Raw genomic sequence first — 19,326 nt, forward strand, 5'->3', positions numbered from 1 at the left:
TATATATATATATAAATTAAAAAAATAATTTTTAGGATACAGTGATTCTCTAAATCTTATTACATTCTTTAATATTTAAAATATATTTTCATAAAATAAAGTATTTTCAAAAATAAAGTCACAATGCAATAAATAAATAACAGGCCTAATAAATAGTCCTAAAATAGTTCTGATTTTCTATAATTTTCTAAAAACACGTTCTAAAAATATGCTTTATTTTCTATAATTTTCTAAAAATAACATATCCAAAATATAATTCATTTTCTACCACTTTTAACAACAGTCCTAAAAATATTTTTTTAATACTTTTCTAAAATTAGCAGTTATAAAATATGCACAATTCTTTTAAAACAGTCCTAAAAATAGAATTGATTTTCTAAAACTAATAGTCCAAAAAATTGAATTAATTTTCTAAAAACAACTTTTCTAAAAACAGGAATCATTTTCTACAATTTTCTAAAAAATAACAGACCTAAAAATAGAATTTATTTGATATAATTAACTAAAAATAACAGTCCTAAAATACAGTTATTTTTAAAATAGTTTTCTAAAAAATAGCAGTCCTAAAAATAGAATTTTTTTTTGTTTTTCCTAAAAACAACTGTCCTAAATATAGATGTCTTTTTCTATAATTTTCTAAAACTAATAGTCCTAAAATAGATTTGTTAAATACAATTTTTCCAAAAATAACCCTTCTAAAAACAGAATTAATATATTTTTATAATTTTCTAAAATGACAGTCCTAAAAACAAGTTTCATTTTCTATAATTTTTCAAAAATAACAGTCCTAAAAACAGACTTCATATTTGATCATTTTCTAAAAATGACAGTCCTAAAAATATAAAATATATAAAATATAGTTTAGGTTGAAACATGACTCTTAAGTATTCTCGTTCTCAGGTTTCCTGTCAGGGGATTTTCATTCGGTTAAGTCCGATGAAGTTCCTACAGGAACAGGAACAAGTAAAGTGGAACTCAAAACAGTCTGTGTGTGTGTGTGTGTGTGTGTGTACCTGAGACAGCCGGTAGTGTTGAAGAAGATGTCGGACTCTGAGGGGCTCAGCTCAATGATGTCCTTGTCCCCGGTGCCAGAGAGGGGAATCAGAATCTTCTCTGTCAATTCGGGAAGAGTTTCTCGTGCCAGCCTTTCTTTCAGGTTATCCTTAGAAGACAGATTCCACAGAATACCTACAGGGAATGAGAGCAAAGGGGAGAGAGAGATAAAGAGAATGAGGAAAACAGCATGGGAACGTGTCATGGGAAATAGATATGAATTTAAATAAAGATAAGGAAAAAAACGAGGAGGAAAAAGTGGGGGAAAAAATCATAACTACAGCAACCGTTTCAACCAATTTCACAAATCGAACTTCCTTGCAAAAGATTTACAACCTCTTTAGCTTTCGTTATGATGTCATCCTCTTAAATGCCACACTTTTTAGTGGTGGGATTCGCATTGCTAGATTTATTCAGTTTATTGGAGCTCCTGCATATCCAGACACGCACAGAGCCTAAGGACCGACATAAATCTAACTCACCAACCTTCGCTACAGGAGTCCGCTCATTCCACTGCACAAGTCAAGACAACGTTGAGCAATAATTAAAGTAGTTTGATGCAATACTGAGAGATCAGGCAACGCCCTGCATACAATGCATGCAGATACACATGCACACATCTAGTCTGATGACGAAAACCTCTTCGTACGTCATATCCTGAGTCATTTAATGGCTTAAATGGACACTGGACCTCACTAGCACGAATAAAAAAGTCTTTAATTGAAGGATGTTCTATATTTTCTATGATACTGTAACAGTGAATAAAAATGAAAAGTAACATCAGCTGTATCTCTGGCAGAGGAGGCCCAGTATGCATGGCAGATGTTGATTCACTGAAAATCGACTTAAATATCATTCTGTACTGCAAAGCATTGATGAAAACAGTATTTAAACGAATTAAAATGTAATGTTTCAGAGAATATTTTTGTGTTATGTATTTGTTATGCTAATTAGAACATTAAGGGACAGATTTATTAACAGGTTACATCAACGCAACTATTATCAGGATTTACCAAAGACGCGCAGTGGAAAATTAAGGATGAAAAGGCATGGACAGAGTTATTATTGCATATGCGTTTGTAGGAGTTTCCCTTTCAGATGCTAAATTTGTGGGAGTAGAGTATTTAAATAAATTATTTACTAAGGTTTGTGGTAGTCAGTTTGCTGGTATTTACGCCTGTATTCAAAGCTGCAGTCCGTAACTTTTTTTGGTTAAAAATGATCCGAAATCAATATTTGAGCAATACAATATATATGTATTTTAAGTACATAACCAGCCAGTGTTCGAAACTATCGCCTTACATTAGCCCGATTCAAAATGGTTAGCTTATAATAATGTTTTGTAATTTGAGTGGTACTGGGAGGTTTTCGCGGGAAATTCGAGCATGGCACTGTGTCATTACGTCACGTCTGTAAACATAAAGAAGTTGTCCCGGCTACTAGGCTATCGCATGTGAGGATCCTGCAGGATCCTCGTTTATAGTCTTTTCTCACAGCAGCCAGAATAATTAAATGTATCATTTTGATGGCGGATTGTAATCCAGAAAGGATTATGCGTTTATGAAACACGTGACTGAAATTAAATTATATTCCAGTTATAAATGTGCTTCTGATTACAGATAGCCTGGGATTACAAAGATTTGTATTTTAAAGAAAACCAGTTTCGAAGGGAGCATAATTAGCTTTTTGGGTTAAAAGAATTTCTTAATATGAAATTCGAAGAGTATGGCAATTAGATTAGACTGTGCAGAAATTGAAATCTACACGCAAATACACACTATATTCATAATCACCAATGCTGATGTTTGTTAACATTAATCATTTCAGAATAAAGTATAACAATAATAATTTGAACGGTTTGATGTGATATGAGCTAACCGATATTTAGATTTAATCACCATTGGTAGCGAGATTTATGATAATTCTTTTTTCCTCAGTTGGTCAGAACAAAAGTGGCAGACTTGTTACTTATTCAGATGGCAATATACGGTGAAAATTCTTATTTGGGTCATATTCCAAGACGTAGGCTAGAATCTGTGATTGCGAAGTACAGTAAATATCCAAACCGGTGCGGTGACTGACTGCCACACATACTCTTCAGAACATTAGATTCATCCGCGCAGACTCACAACCCACGCAAGCTAGATAATTCCGCACACAGCTGCAATTCCAGGTTTTCAAACAGAGATGGCGACAAAGAGGCAAAACTACAAAGATTTGTATTTTAAAGAAAACCAGTTTCGAAGGGAGCATAATTAGCTTTTTGGGTTAAAAGAATTTCTTAATATGAAATTCGAAGAGTATGGCAATTAGATTAGACTGTGCAGAAATTGAAATCTACACGCAAATACACACTATATTCATAATCACCAATGCTGATGTTTGTTAACATTAATCATTTCAGAATAAAGTATAACAATAATAATTTGAACGGTTTGATGTGATATGAGCTAACCGATATTTAGATTTAATCACCATTGGTAGCGAGATTTATGATAATTCTTTTTTCCTCAGTTGGTCAGAACAAAAGTGGCAGACTTGTTACTTATTCAGATGGCAATATACGGTGAAAATTCTTATTTGGGTCATATTCCAAGACGTAGGCTAGAATCTGTGATGTACAGTAAATATCCACACCGGTGCTGTGACTGACTGCCACACATACTCTTCAGAACATTAGATTCATCCGCGCAGACTCACAACCCACGCAAGCTAGATAATTCCGCACACAGCTGCAATTCCAGGTTTTCAAACAGAGATGGCGACAAAGAGGCAAAACTTACGGACTGCAGTTTTAATGCCCCGAAAAAGCATGTCTTAACCCATTTTGTGCCTGTGTTGTTAGCAGATTAGACGCACCCAATTATCTTTGCTAATTTGGTCAATTTTGTCAGTAGATCAACCACATAACTTTCCACTCCCATCAGTGCTTTTGCGGTCTCACGCTAATTTGCTCTGTTTAGTAAATCTGGCACCTAAATCATTAGCCTAGCAACATGCAAACTTCAAACTCCACTTGAATCAAATGTGAATCTATATGTGTGGCACGCGAAATTGCTATCTATATACAAGCATTCCAAATCAGTCATTAATGAGGTTTGTTATTGGCATGCGGTCTAAAGGTTTAGGTTGTTTTGTGAATTTTCAGTCAAAATCCAGTCAGAAATTTCACACGAGGAAAAGATTTCCCAACGCAGATTTCGCAACGCTTTCAAGTTGGTCACTGATTCACCATGCTGACCAAAAGTAAGCAGCTTGGTTTGAAAGTAATAAACTTGAACCCACTGCAAAATCTACATAGGGAAATATTTCGGCCTTTTGCGAAATTTCTGATCACATTGTAATGACTGTATTTTGCAACAACAACAACCTGACCACACCTTTAGGCTTCTTATGTGATAAAGGAGGTTTGTTTTGAAATCAAATTGATTTTAAAAAGGACACTGGTTATAAAGTTAGCTTATATAATAGCGGTAAAGTTAACTAGAACAGAATGACTGAAATGCCCACCTGTGATGTTCTTGTGGAGTTCGTCGTCTTGTTCTTTAAGGGCTTCTATGAGCTTGGGGATCCCGCCGGATTCAATAAGGGCCACTTTGTTGTCCATGCTCTCATAGATGAGGTTCCTGGTGGCGCCAGTGGCGTAGCGCTGCACCTCTTGACTCTCGCTGGTAAACAGCTGCACCAGGAGAGGAATGCCCTTTAGCTGGTTCACCTGAAAGAAAGAGAAGTTCTACTTATATCGAAAACACACATTTAAACATTTCACTCAAATGTTTCTTTGCACGTATAGCAACTCCATACCTGTTTCTTTGTATCACTGTTATGGTAACACTCATGCTGAATGTAGGCAGCCCCCAACATCTGAAGATTTTGATCGGGCTCTTCAAGATAGTTAATGGCAGTCTGCATGTCCAAACTGTTGAGTCTATGCAGGAAAGTACGAAAAATTTAAATATTAAATAATTAGCTTAGTAACATGCTAACATCAAAGGTTATTGGAATTAATTGTGAACCTATTTGTGACTCAAGCTGTTGCTTCCTATGTAGAGCTTTCCAAATCAGTAATTAATGATGTTTGTTATTAGCATGCGGTCTTCTGTAACTCATTCTTCCGATTAATCGACTTCTCTTTGATGACATATGCCGAACTTTTCCAATCATTTTGTCCACATAAATTCTAAATTCAGATCTACCTCCATCCAATCAACAACCGATGGATAGATAGAAGTCTACGCCCTGCAATTTTTTCTTTTATGACAAGTCGTTTTACAATCCGCAAAATCACTACTTCCATTTTTATTGCAACTTCAAAAAGTTCTTCCTTGCTTGGATACGATATTAGAACATGGTCTTAGGGTGTGGTCAGATTTACAGATGTTCGTTTAATTTAATTCCGTATGCAGGAAAGAAATTTTAAATTTGATTTAGTAGCGATACTAAAAATTAACACTTCAATTGTTGACATTGTCCTGTAAAGATAATATTCATTAGCCGGTAATATTCTTGAGTCGTTGACATAGCATGTGAACTTCAGACATTTAGCTCTGGAGCTCATATAGGAAATTTGGGTTCGAATCTGGCCTGCGTTTTCTTTTTAAACCCTGTTCCCAACTTTCCTACCCATAATTTCTTACTTTCACTACTATTAAAATACCCCAAATATTTTGTAAAACCAATTCATTTTCGGTGTAAGCCTAAAGTGGCGCTTAAAAAGGGTTGTTTCTTTGTCAGATAATTCATATATTAGCTTATCTTAATTTCTTAACTAGTACTACTTCCATTTTAAGAGTCAGCATTATTTGGAGGAACTTTTTCTCAACAGGACCTTCCTTCATGTGTGTTTGTGTGTGCTGGTGCATGTTGCTGGAGTGCTAGGAAGTGTGTGTTTCTTCCCAGGGTGTATGAAGTGTGAGGTGGCTGGACTGGTTTGGGTGTGCCTGCGCAACAGACTCGCTCTTCACTTTTAACAAGCATATAGGCAGGGCTGGGCAACATCAAACATTACACATGCGCGCGCACACACACACACACACACACACACACACACAGAGTTAGTGCAACAAGGACAGATAAGCTAAGTATGGGTGTACTGACAGGCTGTTAAAGCACAGTATGAATAATTTTATGCTTCAAAGGTCAGTCCTGCACTCCTGATTATTTTTTTTAATTTTCTTTTATGTAAAGCACATTGAATTGCCATTGTATATGAAATGTGCTATATAAATAAATTGCCTTGCCTTGCCTTGCCCTCCCTGTGAGTAATCACTGTTATCCATACTTACACACCACACTAAGTATTTTTAACGAAAAACAGCTAACAGACTAATTTGCAATCAGTAATACTCAGTGTTTGTGGTAAAACATAGTATGTCTCAAATAGCTACGGTACATAATTCAGGGAATTTTTGACCAACAGTAATATGGAAGCGTTTGGTAAGAAACATGTAATTTGTGGTTGAACACGTTATTTGTGCATTTCAAGCAATTAGGCCTACTTTTGAGTGGTGTTTTATGCTAATGGTGCTAGCATACTACTTCTGTGCACATCTTTAAAGTAATTTAAGCAAGATGACAGACATCCTTAGTTAGCAGTCACTGTACAATGACCAAAATCTTATATTGTGCATAATAAAATAGTTGGAATATATTTAATGTGTGAATTTCAAATCAATCTTGGAATAATTTAGTGAATAAAATACTGAAAAAAAACAAAAACATTTTATTAGATATAAGGTAGGCCTACTCGCCATTTGACTGTTTTCCTTCACTTAATCATTAACTTGATGGGCGCAAACCAAAAGATAAGATATAATAAATGAATGAAAGTCTGGTATGAGTACAAAAGAAAAAAACTACTTCATGAACCTTATGTAACACCAGAGTGAAAAAAAACTCCAAACAATAAAACCAACGCTGAATTATGATTGGATGAGTTACAATCAACAGCACTGTAAAATAACCAATATAAAAGCACATGTGACTGCGCTTCAGTTCAATGTCTCAAATTTAATTTGGCAAGTTTCTCTCTCAAGTTTGACCAGTTTCTGCTTTGTCTAACAACACACTTAAAGTCGCCATAAAATGCAAAGTAATCTATTTTCTAAATGTTTTTGATCTTATTGTGACCGATTCATCCATGCATATGTTCCATTTCTTAAATATTGTCATTTTAAATAAAACTCGATCTTATTAATCGATTTTTTCCTGGTGACCCATGCTGGACTTTTTCAATCATTTGGTCCACATAAATTCCACCCCATTCTTACAATCGGCTCAAAATTCAGATCTACCTCCATCCAATCAACAATTGATAGATAGAACTAAGTCTACGCCCTACTTTTTTATTTTACGATCACAATACACAATACAAGATCTGCCGCTACTTCCATTTCAATACTTTCTTCTAGGGCTGGGGAAATAGATTGATGCATCGCGAATCGAGAAATGATTCTGCATCGATTCTGAGATTTTCAGAATGTATCGCGATTCTCTCTCGAATCGATTCTGAGCTTAGTTTTTCACAACAGATGGCACTGCGTGCTTTAAAAACAGCCATGCTTTGCTTGCTTCCTGTTCCTTACATACACTTGAACCTAAATTAATAATTCATAAAGTTCATAAAGTTAGAAGCGAATTACAAGGGTGTTCACAGTGAGCTGAGTTTACATTAATCTCATGTCATAAAAGCATTCTGAGCCGAGATGTAATTACATGTCGCTATTCAGCACTCTTCTTCGTAAGCATTTGAGTGTGCGCTTAAAAACTAGATTAGAGCGCCATCTGCTGTTAAAAACTAAGCTCAGAATTGATTCCAGAGAGAATCATGATGCATTCAGAATTGATTCATGAATCACGATGCATTGATTTATCGTGACAGTCCTACTGTCTTCCTGGCCTTGACTCATTTGGGATGCATTTCGCTCAGTATTTTGACACACCGAAACCACGTGTTCTTACCCGCTCAGGTTGCCCATGCTGCCTGTCATATCCATGCCGTCAAACACATCCTTGCCTCTCCCGACGCTATGCACGCTCCTGACGGATCCGGCGCGCGACAGCCGTCCCTGCTGCATCATGGCCAGGTTGTTCTGGGAGCCGCTGAATCCGGTAGTTCCGTACATGCCTGATGACATGTTGGACGTGCGACTCGTTTGCCGGTTGTTGATTCGGCTGATGGTGCGGTGGGCAGGGCCTTTGAAGGACTGCTGTCTAACGTACACCTCCTGCTCCATGCCGCCTCCTCCGCCGCCAGTGGCTAGCGTCCCGCTAAGGGAGCTTTTCATGGCCGGCAGAGTCATGGAACTGACCTGCTGCTGTCCGCTCTCTAATCCGTTCACCCTAGAGGTCGAATACACGGACTGACGTGGGTAGGTGTTGGCGGCGTAACCATTGCTCATGTTTTGCAGGGAGGCCTGTTGCGTGTAAGTGGCGTCTCGTTCTGAAACCAGGCTGCCGTCGCTGTCGTCCTGCGCCACCCATGAGGAAACCACCTGGCGCGGCATGGATGCCACACGCATGGAATGCATCGACTGGGTCTCCGGGTCTCCCCCCATTCGGCTGAAGGATCGAGTCATTGTGTTGACCTGCTGCTGTTGCACTTGGCCCCCGCCACTTTGGTAACTGCCACCCTGGAAACCGCCACCCTGGTAACCGCCGCTTACAAAATCTTCTTGATAATATGCCCCACCTCCACCACCACCTCCACCTCCTGTGTAACTGATTTTGGTTCTTGGGCCGAAATCAATGGCAGAGCGGGATGTGTAACCACTAGAGTACTGGGATGGACGCTGGGCCTAGAAGAAAAGAGGCATTGAAGAAAAGAGACATTGAACATGTAGAAGAAAAGATAAATTGAAAAGGTAGAACCTTATCAACTATAGCTATCAATTGATTAAAAAATGTTATCGAATTACATGTCAATTAATTAATCAATCCAATTGATAATAATCACGTCAATATTTCCAGAGAAAGGCCCCAAAATTGAGATAATTCAGATAAATGCAAAAAAATTTGCTGTGGTATTTCAAGTCTTAATTATAGAAATAACTTAAGTTAAATTGCATTATTTTTAATCATTTTTATCATAATTAAAGTTTTAGCAATAATTGATGCATTTTTTGCATTAATATATGCATTTTAATGCATACATTTCATGCATTTACATTTACATTTACATTAGATCAACAACTCTACTTTTAGCATGGTATCACTCAACAGGAATATATCTGAAAGTGATGCTTCGAGATGTCTAAACTTGTGATTTTTCATATGTGGTTGTTGGTTAGAGCTTACCTGTGAAATATCACATCTAACTAACACAATCCCCATTACTCATTTTCAATATTTGGACAAGATACACGTCCATAAAGCCACACACACACACACACACAAGACTTCTTTAACTTGGCTCAATAAGTGCTTTGTCTTTCAAACAAGTAAACTACTGTAAAATATTTATAAAGAAATGGAAAGAATCTTACCGTCATTGGTCTGCCGGAGGCATAGACGAAGGATTTAGAGCTGAAATTTGGAGTGAAATTCTGGCTCATTGTTGAATATTTTGTCATCGTCGGGTAATTCCCAGACTCTAAGAGAAGATATATTAAATACAGAGAATTAATATAAATGCACATGTAAACTTGAATTTCTCACTGTGAAAATGAATGAGAAAATAACATAGACTAGTTTTTATGGCCAGAGTAATCCTCTCAGTGAACTTTCTCGATGTGCCATCACATTCAACACGTTTCTGAACACAACTGAGACACCTAACAGCTCAGCTAAAATGCATTTCAGAAAAACAAGATCTATGATGTCAACTCAGTGACTGATCTCAACTAGTAACTACAACAAGCTAAAATTAAATTAAAGATCCTCATTATAAAAATATGGCCTTTGATCTTGCACTTGCCCTGTTTTCCATCAATTAAAATAGAACGTTTTCTCCAAAAGATATATAACCAATCAGGTAACAGTAAAGAACAAAAAGAAACATCTAGTTTACACATCTAACCAATGAATTGTTTTACAACACAAAATTATTAACTATCTACACAACTCTAAATTGAATAACTATTGTAAGCACTGAGTGTTGTAAACACACAAACTATGCAGTAATTAAACAAATAACTGTTTTGTTTCACTTTAGCCATGTTTATGATACCTTTGTAAACAAGCTTGTACGCAAACATGCACATTTGTTCTTTGGTGGAACAATTAAACAAAAAATTGTTTGTTTTGTTTCACTTTAATCATGTTTACTACAGCTTTATATGCAAGGGTTTTTTTTGTGTAAACATCCGTGTTTGTTCTTTGAACAATTAAACAAAATGTGTTGTTTTGTTTCCCTTTAGTCATGTTTAGCATACCTCTGTACACAAGTTTGTATGCAAAAATGCATGTTTGTTGTTTTAAACATTAAAAAAACACATTAAATGTGTTTTCGTTTCACTTTAATCATGTTTATTATAGCTTTGCATGTATGTTTTGATGTAAATGTTGATGAGCATGTCTGCTCAAATTATTAAACAACTTTGTTTTGTTTCATGTTTGTGACACTTAGGTATGTACATAAGTTTGTCTACTTTGTGAACTAACATGCAAGTTTGTTTGCTTTCTTGTAGTCAGGTTTATGACACTATTGTATGCAAGTTTGTATGTCTTATTTGAATGTAATCAAGTTGCTGAATGCATGGCATTACAGAGTGCCTGCATTGTGGGTAATAAGTTACAGGTGTTCAGATGTAAAGCCAAAGATTTACTGCTCCGTAAAGTCGTCAAGTCTGTAACTTTACAGCTAAGTCAGTATGCTCGCCATGCGTCTTTGATGACACTGCAAGTATAAGGCAAACTTGTAGAGTTACATGAATTACTGCAGTGCACGTTTACCACAATTTTACAGCGTTTTTGTTCTGGATCAGTAGCAGACATGGGGCTAAGACATCCAGGTTTATTTCATCAAAGGCTTATTTATGCATCAACGGGCATGCAAGTACATGCACTTGAGTATGTGAATGTGTGTATGTGAATGTGTGCGTGTGTGTGTGTGTGTGTGTGTGAGAATTAGGGAGTGGTATAAGCATTTCATAAGGGAAGAAGTGTGGAGTGAGTTGTAGACAACAGCCAGCAGAAAAGACAGAACCGGTCTGATGACTGGTACACTCCCAAAGTCCCTACCCAAAAAAAAAACACGCCCTTCACCCTGCCCTAGTGCATTGCTTCAAATTAGTAGAATTAAACACAAGTAATTATTAAGTTAGAACTAACATTTTGAGTGTTCAAATGCAATTTTGTTTTAAAACAATCCATTTTGCCTACATCTCAATCAAGCTCGTAATTAATTCTTGGCATTTCAATGTCAAGTTTTCAGACTTACGAACACTTTCAAGACATGGTATGCGTCGCTTCCCGAAAGCAGGTCTGTAACAGGAAGACGCAAGGCTTTTCTAACTTGTCAAACACAGGTAAACCTCATAAACTGGGGTCCGGTTAATGTATCCGCTAAGCACCAGAGGTTAAAACCCTAGAAATAGCAATGGTAGACCCTCATAAAGCCAGGAATTCAGCCACTTCTGGCCTTAACCACTCACATCAACCACAAATTCTTGAACACGTAGAAGCTTTGAGTACTTTCAAGTGCACACTAATGTGTACTAATGTGCTTTACAGTCGTACAGTACAGCAAGTTTCATTTGTCTTTAAAAACTAAACTTTGTGCAACTGCTGTCTATAAAGTTGCGGATTAAAACAAAGAGTTTGGATTTCTCTTCGGTTACATTCGTCAGCTTTTCCATCACACCAATTGATATTTAAGCTATTATGATTGACAGATCCAAATTACCTTTCTTTTGTGCAATGCCAAGCACTTTTTTTTGTCTAGAGTGGGTTGGGTTTTTCTAAGCAGAGCTTTGAAACTTTCACTCTCACTTAGTCGTGTAACAGGAACTGAGATTAGACTTGAACCTTGCTCAACTCGCTCCTGTGAATGATTAACACAAACCAGAAGTCGCCTTGTCTGTTCTGCCAGAGCCACTTTCTATGCTGATTGATACAGGGGGGGGAATCATGAATTCAAAGCTTTCTCATCCGATTTGGAATTCTTAATTTAAAATCACCACTGCTAATGTTTAAAAACAACATTGAAAACTAAATCTACCACCCCTGATGTGAACTGATTACCACCCATGACATTATTTTTGTTATCGCTAGAACACAAAGGTAAATGCAAACTAGTTCAGGTCAAGCCACTAAAAAAAAAATATATATATATATATATATATACACACATTATCTACAAATGGCATGTGGGATATTTAGTCTTACTGTATATCCAAATAACAGAAACCATGTGACCACAATTTTGCTCCAGGCAGTTTTTTCTGATAACTATTTATTGTTTTGCATACTTGCCTGTAAACAGCACAGTACATCCTGTGCGTGTGAATGTAATAATAATGCTTCTTCTATTGATATCTAACAAATAATGACGTTCCCAAAAGTTAACGAAGATGTAATTCAACTCTAAATGAAACCAGATACTGTATAAAAGCACAGCGCAAAGGCTTTTATGTAAAATCAACCTGGCAGATGATGAGTAGATTAATAATTCAAAGGCTGTTGTGTTATTGTGGAGATATTACAATGAGATCAAAGCGCACAGTGACACACCTGAGGCTGCGTACTGGGACGACGACGAGCCGTTCTGGCGCGGAAGCGTGGATTTCTCCGCCAGTCTCATGGACACCTGCTGGTGCACGCGTTTGAACCTCGCCTCCTCCTTGGCGTGGGTCCCGCCGTGAGACAGCTCGGTTTCGGAGGGGACCGCGTAAGTGCTGACGGTCGTGTTGGGCTGCAGCGCCGTCAGAAAAACGTTCTCCGAGGTCATACTCATGGCGAAGCGACGATGGGACCGAGATTACAAAGTTACAGTTCCACCAGAGAGTGGGGAAAACGTAGGTCCGCGCGGTGCGAAACAATAAAGACGTCTTCAGTTAGTCAGCTTGAGTTTCTCTGCGCTGATGCTGGAACTGTGAGGCGACGCGCTACTGACGGCTGCTCTGAACTCTGCGGCTTTTTCGCAGGTGGGAGGTAAAGTGGGCGGGGCTTTGAGGTGAGTCATCGGTTACCTGATCCAGGTAAATTCAAGAACGCACAGAGCAGGCTCTTTTCCATTATTATTTAGTCTATGTAATTGCGTTTTGAGTAAATGCATTTTTAAATCTTCCATTTTTCCCCCCAAAAGAATGTGTAGGCTATAGCAGTCTCGTTTCTGTGATGCATCTGGACGTTTACTTTTGTGTTTCAGAGTCACACTCTTAAAGATAAAGGTTCTTTGTTGGCATCAATGGTTCTATGAAGAACCTTGAACATCGATGGAACCTTTCAAATGCAGAAAAGGATCTTTATATATATATATATATTTTAAATGTTCTTCAAAATGGTTATTTCAGGAACTGTTCACTGAAAGGTTATTTTGGGAACCAAAAAAAAAGGTTCCTCTTTGGCATCACTGCAGAAACCTTTATTTTTAAGGGCGTAGAGCAGGGGTGCCCAAACTCGGTCCTGGAGGGCCGGTGTCCTGCAGAGTTTAGCTCCAACTTGCCTCAACACACCTGACTGGAAGTTTCTATGCCTAGTAAGAGCTTGATTAGCTGCTTCAGGTGTGTTTGATTAGGGTTGGAGCTAAACTCTGTGGGAATGAAACAATTAAACAGAAAATGTTTACTACAACTTTATATGCAAATTTTTATGTAAACATCCATTTTTGGATGTTTGTCTGTTGTTTTGTTTCACTGAGGTCATGTTCATGATATCTTTGTACGCATGTTTTTATGTAAACATGATTGTTTTAAACATTTAAAAACATTCAATGGGCTGTTTTGTTTCCCTTTAGCCATGTTTAAGACACCTTTGTACACAAATTTGTACGAAAACATGCATGTTTGTTGTTTTAAACAAAAAAAAAACATGAAATGTTTTTTTTTAATGTTTGTAGTCAGGTTTATCACACTATTGTATGCAAGTTTGTCCGGTCAACGTATCCGCTAAGCACCAGAGGTTAAAGTGCTGGAAATAGCTGCGGCAGACCCTCATAAAGCCAAGAATTCTGCTCTTAACCACTCTAATCAACCACAAATTCTTAAACACTTTCAAGTGCACACTAATATGCTTTTACAATCAGTACTGAAAGTCTCACTTGTCTTTAAAAACGAAACTTTGAGCAACTGCTGCCTATAAGGTTGCAGATTAAAACAAATACTTTGGATTTCTCTCAGGTTGCATTCTTCAGCTTTTCCGTCACACCAGTTGATATTTACGCCCTTATGATTGATGGAGCCAAATGACCTTCCTTTTGTGCAATCCTAAGCACATTTGTCTAGTGTGTTGGGTTTCTTCAAAGGAGAGCTTTGAAACTTTCACTCTCACCTAAAATGAACCAGATTACACTTGAACCTTGCTCAACTCACTCCTGTAAATTATTAACACAAACCAGATGTCACACTCATGAATTTAAATCTTAATTTAAATGGCCACTTTTAATGTTCAAGAACAACGGTGAAAACTAAATCTGCCTGATGTGAACTGACCACCATCTATGACATAATTTTTTGTTATAGTCAGAAAACAAAGGTAAATGCAAACTAGCTCAGGTCAAATCACATACATTAAAAAACATACATTATCTACAAATGGCATGTGGGATATTTAGTCTTACTGTATATCCAAATAACAGAAACCATGTGACCACAATTTTGCTCCAGGCAGTTTTTTCTGATAACTATTTATTGTTTTGCATACTTGCCTGTAAACAGCACAGTACATCCTGTGCGTGTGAATGTAATAATAATGCTTCTTCTATTGATATCTAACAAATAATGACGTTCCCAAAAGTTAACGAAGATGTAATTCAACTCTAAATGAAACCAGATACTGTATAAAAGCACAGCGCAAAGGCTTTTATGTAAAATCAACCTGGCAGATGATGAGTAGATTAATAATTCAAAGGCTGTTGTGTTATTGTGGAGATATTACAATGAGATCAAAGCGCACAGTGACACACCTGAGGCTGCGTACTGGGACGACGACGAGCCGTTCTGGCGCGGAAGCGTGGATTTCTCCGCCAGTCTCATGGACACCTGCTGGTGCACGCGTTTGAACCTCGCCTCCTCCTTGGCGTGGGTCCCGCCGTGAGACAGCTCGGTTTCGGAGGGGACCGCGTAAGTGCTGACGGTCGTGTTGGGCTGCAGCGCCGTCAGAAAAACGTTCTCCGAGGTCATACTCATGGCGAAGCGACGATGGGACCGAGATTACAAAGTTACAGTTCCACCAGAGAGTGGGGAAAACGTAGGTCCGCGCGGTGCGAAACAATAAAGACGTCTTCAGTTAGTCAGCTTGAGTTTCTCTGCGCTGATGCTGGAACTGTGAGGCGACGCGCTACTGACGGCTGCTCTGAACTCTGCGGCTTTTTCGCAGGTGGGAGGTAAAGTGGGCGGGGCTTTGAGGTGAGTCATCGGTTACCTGATCCAGGTAAATTCAAGAACGCACAGAGCAGGCTCTTTTCCATTATTATTTAGTCTATGTAATTGCGTTTTGAGTAAATGCATTTTTAAATCTTCCATTTTTCCCCCCAAAAGAATGTGTAGGCTATAGCAGTCTCGTTTCTGTGATGCATCTGGACGTTTACTTTTGTGTTTCAGAGTCACACTCTTAAAGATAAAGGTTCTTTGTTGGCATCAATGGTTCTATGAAGAACCTTGAACATCGATGGAACCTTTCAAATGCAGAAAAGGATCTTTATATATATATATATATTTTAAATGTTCTTCAAAATGGTTATTTCAGGAACTGTTCACTGAAAGGTTATTTTGGGAACCAAAAAAAAAGGTTCCTCTTTGGCATCACTGCAGAAACCTTTATTTTTAAGGGCGTAGAGCAGGGGTGCCCAAACTCGGTCCTGGAGGGCCGGTGTCCTGCAGAGTTTAGCTCCAACTTGCCTCAACACACCTGACTGGAAGTTTCTATGCCTAGTAAGAGCTTGATTAGCTGCTTCAGGTGTGTTTGATTAGGGTTGGAGCTAAACTCTGTGGGACACCGGCCCTCCAGGACCGAGTTTGGGCACCCCTGGTGTAGACTTTTTGGTAACACTTTATTTTAGTGTTCCTTAGATATGTTACATGTACTTACTATAGTAATAACAATAAATTATGCATAATTACATGCAGTAGGCCTAACCCTAAACTAAACTCCAATTCTAACCCTGCAAGTAGGCGACAGGTTGTTAATTAATATTACTCAGTTCTTAAATGTAAAAATTGCACTGTAAAATAAAGAGTAACAACGTAATGGGCTTTACAACAAATTATTTAGGTTACACTTTATTTTAAGGCGTCCTTGTTATAGTATAATCGTGCATTTAAGTACTGAGTAATATTATTTAACTATAGGCCAACACTGTACAAAGAATTCTGTAGTTTTTACGAAATACTTTTGGGAGCTGTGGTTGCCAGAATCATTTAGTAAAAAATACAGAAAAACGCATTTACGGCCAAAAATGGCAAATTTTACAGTATAAAACTGTAATTTACAAACAAGAAAATTTGAATGTAAACCAGTAAATTCAACAATGCACACTGCTATTAAAATCTGTTTTGTACCTTTAACATACTGACAACCACCAAAATAAAGCAGGTGGTAAAAGAGAAAGCCACATGAAGAATCAAAGCTCATCACAAGTAGCTTCGCCACAAGCAGAAGTATATACTAATGTATAGAAGGTGCACAGAGTCATTCATGCAAACACAAAACACCATCATGGTAACACACATGATACTTAAATAATGCATTCAACTTTCAATAAACAACAGAAGATGTAACATAAAGCCCAAATATACATAACTGATAACAAAAACTATTAAAAAAACATGATTATTTAAACAAAATACTTTCAAATGTGGAGTGTCATGCAGGGAATTCTGGGAATATCAGTTTACAGTTTTTGACTGGAAATTATACATTGATTTGTTATTTTTTTACTTCTAAAAACTGTAAAATTAACAGCATTTTACTGTAAAATTACACGAAATGTCTGGTTAGATCTTTTACAGTTTTTCCCTGTATATAGTACGGGAACTTACTGTTAACCTATTAACAGTTTTTTTTCTGTAGCGTTTTGACAAGATTTTACAGTTAAAATTACACTTATTTTTTACAGTGTATGGTTAGGGTTAGGATTAGGCTTTTTTATAAAATGTATTGTTACTATAATAGTAACTAGGCTACATGTAACGTGCAACAAAGACACCTTAAAATAAAGTGTTACCATTATGTATTATACAGTATATATCAAGAAAAAAAACATGTTTATAGATTACATAAGTTTAGTTAATGAAAATAATTGAATAGGCTAGCTCATTTTAGGATCTGACAAACATTATTTACAGTGTGGATTTTGAAAACTCTTGCGCGATCTAACCAAATAACGTAACACGTTTATCGTCACCAATACTTTCATTCATTTTTCTAGACATTTTGTCATCAGTTCAGCAAAATTCCCAGAGAATGTGCTCTGACATGCAGGTGACGTGTGTCTCTGTTTAAACAGCTCGTTGTTGTTGTATCTTAGAGTCGTCTAGCAACGTAAGAAGCGCGGCAGGTCATGCTGAATCAAGTTTCACCTTTATCTAAAAAACTCATGCATGGTTTGCTTTCTATAAAACACAAACACTAATATCAACTATCTGATGAAAAATGATGATATTTTCCAGCTGTATTTTACTGTATTATTTTAGATTTCAAATAGCCAACAAACTCAATAAATTGCAGTTTAAATACCCCTTTTTAATTAAGTGTGATTCATTTATCCACTTTATAACTGTTTGTTAATACAAATGCCCTTCTAAATCATTTAAAACACATACATTTATTGAATAATACATTCTTGTAATTATTATGTTTATATCATTTTTGAAAATGTCATCATTTATAAAATATGCTAATTTAAGGTTTTCAACTGTCATAAGCACAAAAAAAAATCCAAACCAGCATCTTTCTCAGAAAGTTATCAAACTCACTCACTCAGCACTGAGTCACTGTGACTGATACTGATTTCTGTTCAGACAGCATTTGCATGCTCGTTCACAAAACTGAATCATGCTTTGTTCATATGCCGACAATAGTATCCATTTATTCTGAGATGAAAACAAACAGAAAGTGCTTGATTGTATCTTTACTCACCAATAGGACTATCAGGATTTAGCGTATAATTCCAGTGCTGAGAAAATGTGTTTAGTGTGCCGTCTCGCAGATTGCTTGTGAAAATCTGACAGGTGTCAGAGAGAGGCAAGAAGTTATAGAATCTGCAGTGACAACGCCCTTATCACATTAAAAAAGATACACGTGTGTGCATTCATGATCACTATTCTGGTTACCAATCCCCTGAATTAAGAAGGTGTGTGTGATAATGTGTCAGACGGTTACAGCAGAGAGAAAGAGAGAGACACAATGGGCGAGTCTGCAGGTGGAGGTGTGATGCAGACGTCAGACAGGAGGATCGGAGGGTGTGAGCGGGGCTAGACAAACCTACAACCCCCACAATACTATTACGTGCAGTGAGCAGCCAGATTAAATGAACTAATCGCCAATTTCTCATCAGGTTAATATAGGCTACACAATACTGTTCCATGCAGTGACCAGCAAGATAAATGTAGATCATTTCAAACAATTGTTTTATGTTTTGTGTGTGTGCGCGTGTTTTTTGTTTATATACACAATACTATTCCGTGCAGTGCCAGTGAGCAGCAAGATAAAATTATTTACAGCCAATTTCTTGTTTTGTTGTTTTGTTTTGTAAAACCTCAGGTTTAAATACACAATGCTATTCAGTCCAGCAAAACAAAGTTCAAACAACTGTTTGTTTGTGTGTTTTGTCTTGTTTTGCTTCTTTTGTTTTGTAAAACCGCATGTTCAAATACACAATATCAAATACACAAAAATCTGTGCAGTGACCAGCAAGATAAACGTTTGAATTTCAAACAACTTTTTTCAATTTATTTTGTTTCTTCTTTTGTTTTGTAAAGACGCAGGTTCGAATACACAGTACTTTTCTTTGAAGTGACCAAGATAAACTCACTAATCATCAGTTTCAGTATGGACCCTTTTCACAAGACTGTGATGATGCGTTTCATCGGTCATCAGCATCCTAAATCCTCGAAAGTTTTTTATATTTAGATTTTATTTTTTAAATGTATACACTATACTTTGCATTATATCACC

The 19,326-nt window shown here is 37.1% G+C and overlaps 1 protein-coding gene across 3 annotated transcripts in view; it reads right to left on the reverse strand.

Moving 5' to 3' along the window:
- pkp3a (plakophilin 3a) overlaps positions 1–18,501 on the reverse strand; it is a 23,530-nt gene extending 5,029 nt beyond the window's left edge. Inside the window, exons 1-6 of one of the 3 annotated variants that reach the window (XM_016277708.1) lie at positions 18,289–18,501; positions 9,537–9,643; positions 8,014–8,849; positions 4,858–4,981; positions 4,564–4,768; positions 1,014–1,188 (exon numbers count right to left, since the gene is read on the reverse strand). In XM_016277708.1, the coding sequence (XP_016133194.1) occupies positions 1,014–1,188; positions 4,564–4,768; positions 4,858–4,981; positions 8,014–8,849; positions 9,537–9,623 (1,427 nt within the window). In that variant the 5' untranslated portion in view covers positions 9,624–9,643; positions 18,289–18,501. Of the gene's footprint in view, positions 1–1,013; positions 1,189–4,563; positions 4,769–4,857; positions 4,982–8,013; positions 8,850–9,536; positions 9,644–12,723; positions 13,213–15,115; positions 15,607–18,288 lie in introns of those variants that run through there. The other 2 variants (XM_016277707.1, XM_016277705.1) reach the window with 2 other exon arrangements.
- Between the last annotated feature and the right edge of the window lie 825 nt (positions 18,502–19,326).

The sequence above is a fragment of the Sinocyclocheilus grahami genome, unplaced genomic scaffold (assembly GCF_001515645.1).
Source record: "Sinocyclocheilus grahami isolate Dianchi unplaced genomic scaffold, SAMN03320097.WGS_v1.1 scaffold115.1, whole genome shotgun sequence".
Lineage (NCBI taxonomy): Eukaryota > Metazoa > Chordata > Actinopteri > Cypriniformes > Cyprinidae > Sinocyclocheilus > Sinocyclocheilus grahami.